At 53.3% G+C, this 11,055-nt stretch overlaps 1 protein-coding gene and 1 long non-coding RNA gene across 3 annotated transcripts in view; one reads left to right on the top strand and one right to left on the bottom strand.

Annotated features, from left to right (window-relative positions):
- The window catches only part of ZFHX2 (zinc finger homeobox 2), a 28,984-nt gene extending 27,442 nt beyond the window's left edge, over positions 1 to 1,542 (top strand). The window contains 1 exon segment of the mRNA XM_032343858.1: positions 111 to 1,542. Within this exon segment, the coding sequence (XP_032199749.1) occupies positions 111 to 1,090 (980 nt within the window). The 3' untranslated portion in view covers positions 1,091 to 1,542.
- Positions 1 to 9,470, bottom strand: part of LOC116591159 — a 32,459-nt gene extending 22,989 nt beyond the window's left edge. Inside the window, exons 1-2 of one of the 2 annotated variants that reach the window (XR_004285854.1) lie at positions 8,391 to 9,470; positions 4,609 to 5,066 (exon numbers count right to left, since the gene is read on the bottom strand). This is a non-coding gene — a long non-coding RNA (uncharacterized LOC116591159). Of the gene's footprint in view, positions 1 to 4,608; positions 5,067 to 8,390 lie in introns of those variants that run through there. The other variant, XR_004285855.1, reaches the window with a different exon arrangement.
- Positions 9,471 to 11,055: the final 1,585 nt, after the last annotated feature.

The following is an 11,055-nucleotide window of genomic DNA, read 5'->3' as shown; positions in this document are numbered from 1 at the left end:
GGCAGCTAGGTGGCGGGAGTGGGCAAGGGTGTGGCTGGAGGTGGCCTACAGAAGGAAGGATGACGGACCAGGAGGTGGCTAATCCTTCATCACTCCTTTCATCTTCCTAGGCCCTGCAGCCTCCTCTGGCCTCCTTGGCCTCGCCACTTCAGTCCTGCCTGCCACCACAGTGGTCCAGACTGCTGGCCCAGGCTGCCCCTTACCTCAGAGACCTGTGCCAGAGCAAACTAACAGCTCCACAGCAGGCATCACTGACCCTGCCCCAGGCCCCCCTACTGAGCCCTCTGGGGACAGAGTCTCTGGTGAACGAAAGCCAGTGGCAGCCCCCACCAACTCCTCCACCGACGCCCTCAAGAACCTCAAAGCACTGAAGGCTACTGTCCCAGCCCTCTTGGGGGGCCAATTCCTGCCCTTCCCATTGCCCCCCGCTGGGGGGGCAACACCACCAGCTGTCTTTGGCCCCCAGTTGCAGGGGGCCTACTTCCAACAGCTCTATGGCATGAAGAAGGGGCTATTTCCCATGAATCCCGTGATACCTCAGACTCTCATCGGACTGCTCCCCAATGCCCTTCTCCAGCCACCACCCCAGCCCCCCGAGCCCACAGCCACAGCGCCTCCAAAGCCTCCTGAACTGGCTGCTGCAGGGGAGGGGGAGGCCGGGGAGGCCGAGGAGCTGCTGTCGGCCAGTACCGGCATCTCCACCGTGGATGTGACCCACCGTTATCTGTGCCGCCAGTGCAAGATGGCATTCGATGGGGAGGCCCCAGCCACTGCTCACCAGAGATCCTTCTGCTTCTTTGGGCGGGGCTCTGGGGGTTCTGTGCCCCCCCCACTGCGGGTGCCCATCTGCACCTACCACTGCCTGGCATGTGAGGTGCTGCTGAGTGGGCACGAAGCCCTGGCCTCCCACTTGCGCTCCTCGGCCCATAGGCGCAAGGCGGCCCCGCCTCCAGGGGGCCCAGCCATCACCATCACCAACGCCGCCACTGCCGCCACGGCTGCTGTGGCTTTTGCCAAAGAGGAAGCAAGATTACCTCACACGGACTCCAACCCAAAAACTACTACTACCTCTACACTTCTAGCTTTATAAACAGATAAACCAAGATGGGGGAGAGGGGAAGGCCTCAGGGCCCCCTCCCTTGCCCCAAGGGGTGTTTGGTGGGAGCTCAAATCCCCCACACCCAACCCTTGGCTCTGCCCGCCTCCTGGGAATCTTTCAATTCCCACCCTCAGTGGGCTTCACACACCCCACCTCCAGCAGAGTCCTGCCTCCTCCCCCTGCCCAAGTCCCCAGACACACTGATCCTCTGCGGCTCCTTGCCCCACGTCTTCATAGACACATGCTCATTTGTCATCCTGATGGTCTACTCATCTCTGCCCTGCCCACCACACACGAGATCTGTCCTAGAATCCATCTTCCTACAACCTTATCCCCACTGGATTCACCACCCCCAACACAGTCAACCCCTGCAAATACACACACGTATGTCAGCCCATGCTGTTCCACTGACTGAGAAAACACCAAAAAAAAAAAAAAAAAAAGAGAGAGAGAAAGAAAAGAAGAAAGGAAAAAGAAAACCCAAGACAAAGAAGGAGGAAGGAAAACAAACTTTGCTACTCCCCCTTCTCTCTCCCTACCCCCTTGTCTAGAGCGCCACACAGCTCACAAACTTTCCAAATACCCAGTTGGCTCCCAGGGTTGGAGCCTGGGATGGGCAGGGAGCCCACAAAACTCTAACCAAACTGGAGGTTGGCAGGGGGGAGAAGTGCGCACAGCTCACTCTCCCCACATTCCTCCTTCCTGACCCTCTCCTTGCCTGATAGGAGCCCCTGCGGCCTGGACTCTAGGGGAAGCCGCCGCCAGGAACCCCTCTGCCAAACCCCACCCTGCACCCTGGGAACTGCAGTAACTTATTCTCAAAGGCTTTAAACACAGAGATCCTCTCAGCAGCCGTGGGCCCGCCCCTTGTCCCAGCCCTGCCATGTGGGGGGTCCAGCCTCCGGGACCGGCGCTGCCCACCAACGGCAAATCCAAAGTTCTTTTAAAAAAACTAAAACACACACACAACCAAAAAAAAAAAAAAAAAAAAAAGCAAGAGAGAGAGAGCACGCGTGCGTATGTGCACAGGAGAGAGATGGAAACAGAGGAGTGAACTAAAGTAAAACATAAACTTGGAAAATACAGAAAAAAACTGCAAACTCTCCCATCAAACAAGTGTTTTTTTTTCCCCCCGTTTGTGTCCATTTTCACCCATGTTAAGCATTTCTTTAAACTACTAGTCTTGGGAAGAGCAAATGGCTTTTAAGTCCTTGCATGGGTATGGTGATCCTTGGGACAGAAAGCTGTGCAGACTGACCCTAGCCAGCCCAGGTTCCGAGGCCAGGGCTGGCCATGAGGAGAAGAGCCCAGAGACTGGGAGAGACCCACCTTTGCCCTCTGAACTGAGTATCAGGATTGCTAACACCTCTTTATTCCCAGTCACTAGTTAGGAAAGTCAGTGTTGCCAAATGTATCTTGGCAGTCCTAGGAAGAAAGGGGTGGGTGGACAGGATATCATGGTTTCTGAATCTCACATATGACTCCCTTTCCTACAGCTAACCACTGCTCCCTCTCATTCGCTTCTATCTATCCCCAACTTCTATTTCCATGTCCAGTGTCCCCTTCACATTCCTGGTCACTTGCAATCCTTGCTTTTGCAGGGACCTTTATTCCCCACCTATGTTCTTCCTTCTCTGCCCTTGCCCTTCCTCCCACCAGCAAGCAGCAGCTGCTGGGGGCACCACCCAGTCAGAGGCTGTCCCAGGAGGCTCGGGGTTGGGGAGGTGGGCTAGGCAATGACCAAAGCACAAGGCGAATCTGACAGAATGCTATCACCAAGGGAAATCAATGAAAAAGGAATGGGCTAGAAGAGGGTTCCCCACCTCTAACATTGTTTCTGCCAGCATCAGATGGGAACCGGTGATCCCAAAGCCCAGCTACAATGGCACAAGATCTAAAAGCAGGTATTTTATTTTGGCAAAGAAAAGCCTGCAAAAGTTCCCAGTCCTCCAGACAGTTTCTGCTACCGCCCTTGCCCAAGAGACCTCCCCTCTCAAGGTATTGCAAACTTTCTCCCTTTGGGCTTCTTCCACTACCCTCATCCATTTAATATGTGTGCACACAGTTCAGTCAGCCCTGGGATTTCCACTTCCTGGCCTGTTGCTCCGCCCTGTAAACATGTTAATACCAAAGCAGAGGCTTATGTGCCAAAAAGATAGGAGAAAGGGGGAGGGAAAATCAGCTGAGTCGCTAGTGCCCACATGTTCTGTGAACCTCACTTCCCAATGCATTTCTAAAGTGAAGAGCTCCAACTCTAGCAAACCGGGGGAGGGTACAAAGAGTCCTTCCAGTAACACCAGTTACAGATGCAGGCCCCATCAAGCTCTCGTTCTTGCCACCACCCTTCCCACCTCTCTCCTGTGTCCCTCCCTTCCTATCCTTTTCTTTTCCCATTGAAACTGTGTATAAAATTATTTTCTTAGCAGCATGTGTAGGTGGAAAGAAGCTTTTTCACTCTGTGCTTTCAGGGAATGTGACGTGTGTAAAAGTTGAAAACAAAAAATTAGAAGAAAAGATAGGAGGGAAAGAAGAAACATTTTAAAAGAAAACTGGGGCAAACGCCTGGTACAGGATGATTAGAGGTGAGGTGTCGGGCATTTTTAGGAGTTTACAACTAGGACACGTTGCTGTCATTTGAACTGCGAATATTTTTACCAGGAATTAACATAGCCAGAAATCCCTCTTGTGCCTCTTCTTGCCCTCTGGCATGTTTTCTTACATGGGGACACCGTGGTCTAGAGACACGGCATACATGCACAGTAGGGGATGGGAGCTGACACAGCCACTGTCCTTACCAGGAGCCCTGTAACCTGAGAGACAAGAGTCTGCCTGACGGTAGAGTTAGGTATGTCATTCCATGTCCCCAGTGGCTGGAAGCCTTCCTCCCCAACCCCATTCTCAGACCAAAAGTCCCAAGCAGCCACGCTCCTGCTTCAGAGATGCTCAGCGGGCCATTCTGGTGGAAGGAAGGCCAGGTCGTCGGGCCCCATGCAGAATGCTAGCGGTGAATACCAGGTCACCCTGGGTAAACCTTACTGCTTCTCCTGGGGAGCAGCAGACCCAACTTAAATGCCTGGCATATCAACACCTATTCTGTAACATAGGCCCCACCCCAACAACCCTAAAGTGAGCTTGAATCCTTGGCTTCTACCATTGGTCTTCCACGGCCTGGGGCAAAGAACTACGATTTCTAACATACATGGGCCCTAAGGTGTCCAAATTCTGGTCCAGCCTACTTACTGTTAGGATCAGTACCAGGAGACAGGAGGTGAATGGGAGCTTGGCTGTAGTTACTCTAAACCAGAATCATGTGGGGATGGGTTCAGGTACCCTTTTCTCAACTAGAATATGAGAAAAATCTAAAGCTACAGCAGCCAAATGGGGCAGAGTCTGCAGTAGGGCCAGAAAAAATAAACCCTTCTTCCCTCAACCCCCTAGTCCTTGGAGTGTCCTTACAGAAACATGCACAGGAACCAAGAAAGCCAGTATTCCACACCCAATAGCACCCATCTGCTTAATTCCATCTATTTGTTCCTTAGCCATGTAGAAGGCTTACAGATCAGATCGCCAATTTCCCAAACCTCCACCAGCCTGGTTGTTTTAATGCACGTCTTCTCATCTAATCATTCATCCGTGTATAGAATATCACATCTGAAATACAGAGCTCTGTGTATATGACTGCACCAAGAAAACAAGCATGCACGCCATCAGAAGCCAGCAGAGCCACACGAAGAATGCCGTGGGGGTACACACATGCCAGCACAGATGGGCCCCATGGGCACAGAGGCCCGTGTAGGGACCTACACTTCCTGTAAGTACAACCACCCTCCGGACATATTCATTTCCTTCACATCCAACAGTAGGTGAGAATAAAATATGAACAGGGGAAATGTAACCAGAGTCAGGAAGGGTGACCAAAGGCTGCAATCCATGGTGAAAGGACCTTCCATTCCTCTGCACTGTGACACTAGGGAGAGGAGAGAGAGAAGAGAAACCAGGAGGAAACTTTAAGGAAAACTCCTAGAAACAGGATTGAACTGGGCTGGGACGCTGTGTTATAGGAAGGCTAGGCACAGGGAGCCCTTCTCTCTAGGCTGCTCTGGGAAGCTAAAACACCAGTTGGGAACAACTAGTGAGCAACTTGTAAGCCCCGAGGATGTCCTTGAGGACTAAGAAAGAACTGCTCCAATGCCAAGGAACGCTTGCTACAAGAAGGGCTACAGACCCAGTCTGCATGAGAACAGCCTGGATACATTGTGAAAAGGGCAGATGAAAGAAAATCCAGACAGAGGACATTCAGAGATCTAGACTGCGACTCGTCAAGTTTGGGGAGAGATGGGAAGCAATCCCAGGGAAAGCTTCCAGGGCGAGACCACACGTTATGGGCAGAGTGTATAATTGGGTGAGGACCCACCCTGTCATTCTCCGTCATACAGAGGGCCCAGCCAACCTTCCACACAAAGGACTGACAAGAAGTAAATGGCATTATTCCCGGTCAGTCGTCTGAGCCTGTTGTTTCCTACAGCTCTCCAGCTACAGAACAGTGTCCGGCTAGAAGCTAGTGGGGAAGCAGGCTGATTATAAGTGTACTAGAAGGAAGGTGATGGGGAAAGGTGACCTGGGATCGACATTTTTTTTCTTTTTTTTTTAAGGAAATCGCTACACCCAATGTGGGGCTCAAACTCATGACCCCAAATTCAAATGTCAGATGCTCCACCAGCTAAGCCAGCCAGGTGCCCCCACCCCCTGGGTTGACTCTTAATCTTACCAACCACCACACACACACTTTTACACACAAACAATGGCTAAAACACTGAAAGAGGTCATCAGTAGGAGCTCAGGATGCCCCACATCCACAGTCCTTCCCTGATATCCAACCTTACACCATGTCTTCTCCAGTGGACTTGAGTGACCCACACTGTGCTCATTCCCACCAAGTGCTCAAACAGCATCGTTTGCATCTTGCTAGGTATCTGCATTAGGCAAGGCCCTATACTCTGTCCATCCAGGACACAGATCTGTCTCCAAAAAGCAGTGTAATTAGGACTCATGCTGTTCTGAGCCATAGAAGCCACACAAATTTTACCAGACCAAAGACAGTCATCCTCCTGGCGGTGCTCCTAACCTAGTGGTTCTTGGTGGTGAGGTTTCAAAAACACAGGGCAGCTGCCCACCAGAATTCAGAAGTGTTCCCTAAGGGATTCTTCTGTGATAACTACTGCCAGTGAGAAGCATGGTTCTGACAGGCTAAATCTGCCTGGTTTGACCTCATGATCTGTCCTATTCGTCCTGCTGCTCCTACTCACAACACACTGACACACATCCCACAACACATGTATTACAGGCATGACAGCAAAAAGACATGCCTGTGGTTGGGGAGGAAGAAGAAAGATGCCAAAGGCCTAGAGAAGCCCAGACTAGGGTTAACGGTCTGCAGGTGACTGCCGCATCTCAGAACAGTCTCTCCAAGTTCTGTCTACCTGCAGTGTGGTCGCCTGAGCGCTGGCTTAAAATGCACATTTCTGAACCACACTTCAGATTTGCTGAGTTGGAAACTCCTAAAGTGATCCCATGCTCTCTGGAGTACAAGAAGCCCTGATTTGGGCTGCTCAGCCCATTCACACCTGTGACCTTCCCCTCACTCTCCACCCAGACCCAACCCTGCTCCACCAGGGATACCACCAGGGGCCTAACATCACCTCAGCTTTGTCTTCCCAATACCCTGCCATCAGCCCCACCACCACCACATGGAAAATCTGACTCTGTCTTCTGCTTACGTTGGCTATTCTTGAACAGGAGAAAAGAAACATTGTCCACTCACCCATTTGGCTGAGTGTCTCCCTGCTTTTTCCTCTGCTGTGGAAACCATCTCCCTTCTTCTGAAGCTGGCATCCACTTCCAGAAATGCTAGAACCGGAGCTCCCCCAACCCTAAGCAGTTCAGTCCAGCATGGCAATGGCTTGATTTCCCTCTGGGCAGGTCCCATCCTCCATCAGAGCCACCCAGCCTCCCTCAGTATCACCCAGAGCCAAAGCTTCTACCCACATATCTTCCTAGTTACTAATCCATGGATTCTGGCTACCCAGAAAGCCCAATCTACTAGAGGTTCTTCCAGATGGAGGCCCAAGGTCCAATTTTGTGGCACTGCCAAGGAAACTGCTCCTGACGGCAGAGGGGTGGTCTGTGTCACCACAGATATGCTGGGGCCTCCCCTCCTAAGAGCCTTCCTTTCTACAAGGGCTCATTGCTGATCTGTGGTTTCCCTTCCAGGGGTGGATTTCAAAGACATGGACACTTATCCACATTCTACCTAACTGGGGTGCCATTGAGAAATTCCTAAACACTAAATCTCCCCAAACAGTGTTTCTGGAAGGACGAGTCCCAGGTGCCTTTGTCTTCCTTATACCTGCCTACCTCTCTCAGCCAAGAGCACCTCTTCATTTTTCTAGGACTGTTATTGAATATGGGCCTTTTAACCAGGGAGGAAAAACTGATTCATCTCAATCACAGCTCAGCCAATCACAAGGCAGATGAAATACGCACAGGCACAAACCATCCTACTACCTGGCAGCAAGGCCTGAGGGTCCCTCCCTACTTCTCTTCCAGCCTCTTCTGGCACCGGCTTTGTGGCAACACAACTGGCTGGCCTCTCTATAGCTCTCATTCACCCTGCTGGTATTTTTTTCTGTCCTCACTGCCCAGAAAGGTGGACAGGCCATTGGCCTTGTGCCTTGAATTTGGCTTCTTGTCTGTGCCCTTGTCCCTCTGTGCTCCAGCTTCCCCTGAAAGAGCTGCTCAAACACAGAGTATGGTAGCAGGTAACTGCAGTGAGGTGGGAGGGAGGTGGGTGTCTGGTTGGGGTTGGCGGGAGTACTGACATCAGGGTCCCGTCTCCTGCCACCCCCCAGCACAGAGCTCCGCCCGATGCCCAGCCTGCTTAGGTGCGCCCCCTCTCTCTCTGCCACCAAGCGGCGGTCGTGAGCATGTTTGGCGGCTTGGGGTTTGCCGCAGTGCCCGGATCGGAGACACTATTCACGTGCCAGTGCAGCACTGCCAAGCGTGGCGGCGTCTAGTTGGTTGGGTGCCAAGCAGTAGGACCCAGATGGTGATAGAGAGATGAAAGAGGGGTGGAGGGGAGGGAGTGGGAGGACAGGAAGGCACCAGGGAGAAAATCAGATACCTCACTTGTTAGAGTGGAAAGTCCAAATGGGAAAGGTGCCCTTCCACTTCTAGATCCCAGCTCAGCAAGCAAGCCCTACCCCGCCCCCACCACGCGCGCACAGTGACATACACAGACCAGGCCGGAGGATTTGGCCATCTTCAGCAGGAAACTGGCCGGGGGCCAAACAGGACTGCCAGCGCTCTCCATCCTTCTTCCTTGGGGTCTTGGCAATGGCGCACGTCCTCCTTTGTGTCCTCACGCCTCTCTCCGTCTGTTGCTCCACTCCCCATGCCTAAGAGGGAACAGGAAGGAGGTCCTGGCAGAAAAAAGTCTGTTCTTCCAAACAACTCATAAACACACACACACATACAGCCCAACATCTCACCTCCCTTCTCACTCCTGGCACTGCCATCCTCTCAAGCAGATTGGCAAGAGGCGCTGCCCCCCTTCTTCCTTCCACACAATGCTAGAGCCTGTGCCAGCCTCCTCAGGCAGTGCCAGCACCCACGGCCGCGTGTCCGTGTCCCCTTGCTTTTCACAAAGGGCCAGACTGCCAGCCCCGAGGAGCTCTCCCCAGGGAGCAGTGGCATGGTCCCTCCTTCTAGCTCTTAGACACTTTCTTGGCACTTCCCTGGCTACTCTTTCCCCCACTTTACTTTCCCAGACTGGAAGAAGGCTGACTACCTCCTAGTCCAACTGTTTCTCAGAGCTGAGCTCCAGAGGGACAGCAAGATCATTAACATCCCCCTGCCCCTCCTCTCTGCCTCCTGGGGCCCCTGTTCCCACTGCCCCAGCTCGGGGCACCAGCATGATGGGTGTGATGCCAATGGCTCCCAGGTAGCAATCCTTCCTCTCAGAGCACCAGGACTCCTACCGCCGCCCCCCTCCCCATTCGCCTCCTCCCATCTCCGCGGGCATGAGGGTGGCAGCTGCAGTGCCAATGCCTGAAAGCAGGCAGCACGAAGCAACCCATGCACCCAGTTCTGCCCTCCCGGGCCCCGCACCTCTCCCCTCCTTCTTCCCCTCCATCCCTCTGTCCTTCTGGTTGGACACTAGATTGGCAACCGCAGTGCCAACCCCCACCCATGCCCAGGAGGCTCACATACAGCACGCGCTTATGCGTACATGTACATGCGCATACACACACACATACACACACACGGCCCCATGAGTGCCAGGCGGCAGTGGCAGACACACAGCAATGCATAGTGACGGGTATACCCGAGGAGTCAGCCAGATTCGGCACCTGATCCAGCACCCGTTTGGGATTGGGTGGGTAGGCGGGCGGGCAGGCGGGCGGAGGGGTGATGGAGGCAGACGATGGCCCTAGGTTGGCAGCCGATAGAGCGGGGAGAATGGAGGGAACAGATGCTCTTTGCCCAGCCTCCCTCCCTCTCTCTCGGAGATCAGTGCCAAGCTGGGGGGATGGGAAGAGGGGAGGATGGGGGAAGGGTGGCATTTGGAAAGCTGGCAGGCGGGGGTGGGGGGGGCTGGGTCCGCCCAGGCTGGGCAGTGCCGGCACTGGCTGCCGCCTCTCCACTCTGCCATCTGTTTCACTTCTCTCCCCACCCCCTTTCTCTCTCTTTCTCTCTCCTTCATCCACAGCAAACCGAACGGAAAACAGGGTCCTCATTCCACCCACCCCCAACCTCTGCCAGACCCCCTCGCCTCCTCCCCACAACTCACCACACCATAACCACCACCAAGCCATCTGTGCTCTCTCCTCCTGGCTCGGTCACCTTCTTTCACTCGCCTCCGCCCTCATACCAAAACGGGTGTAATGTTTTAAAAATATATATATACACATTATTATAAAAAGCAACTTAAAAAAACCCCCACAATTTTCCTTGGGAATGTCCTGTCCTTCTGAGTCTGGGTCCTCGGTGCCAATATTTATGGCAAGCAGAGGGAGGGGACCCTGTCCTCAGCAGGTGCCCATGAATCCCATGCCAGGGAGGAGGGGTGGCTGGGGTGGGGTGGGGGCGGGGTGGGGTATCGGGAGAGCTCTCTTCTCTCTGCGCCTGTGGTGGTTTTTTTTTTTTTTTCTCCTCTTCCACTTCCGGAGCAGATTCAAATAGATCTAGAGCCTTCCCCACCCCCAGTTCCCAGGGCCCCTGTGCCCTTCTCTCCCTGCTTTTGAATTTATTCCTCGATCACCCTCTCGTTTTTGGTGTGTGTGTGTGTGTGCGCGCGTGCGTGTGTCCGTGTGCGTGCGCGCCGAGTGTCTGCATCCATGGCGGTGGGCACTGTGCCAGCCACCACACAGCCATCTGCGATGCCTTCTGCAGCCTCCGCTCTTTCTCCTTGCCACCTCCAGCCCCAAGCTTCCCTGCACCCCAGCTCTCTATCCCCCCATCATTAATTAGCTACTGAATTAATTAAATCGTGAATGCTAATTAACATTCCTACAGGGCAGGCTGCCAGGCTGGAGGCCAGCAGGGGTGTGAAGAGGGGATTGGGAGATTGGGATAGGGGAAGAAGAAGGAGAGCCTGTCTGCTTACAAGAGCAGGGGGGAGATGAAAAGAACCCAAAAAAGGACGAAGGAGAAAAAGGGCAGAGTGATGAGTCATGCGTGTGGAAAATGGGGTATAAAAACAGAGTCCAAGGGAGTGCAACACAGCCCTTCCTGCCCAAATAGGACAGCCAATTCCCCCTCCTCCTCAAGCTTACCTTTCATCCCACAAAGTATGTACTCCTTAGGTGGGGGACTCCAACAGCTTTCTTCCTGTCTCTTACAGAATATCAACCCCACACCAGAGTCAACAGCTACTACCTGTCAATCCAGCCACAATG

The sequence above is a fragment of the Mustela erminea genome, chromosome 5 (genome assembly GCF_009829155.1).
Source record: "Mustela erminea isolate mMusErm1 chromosome 5, mMusErm1.Pri, whole genome shotgun sequence".
In the NCBI taxonomy this organism is placed as follows: Eukaryota; Metazoa; Chordata; class Mammalia; order Carnivora; family Mustelidae; genus Mustela; species Mustela erminea.
The sequence above is the reverse complement of the archived record's forward strand: the minus strand, read 5'-3'. Positions and strand labels throughout refer to the sequence as shown.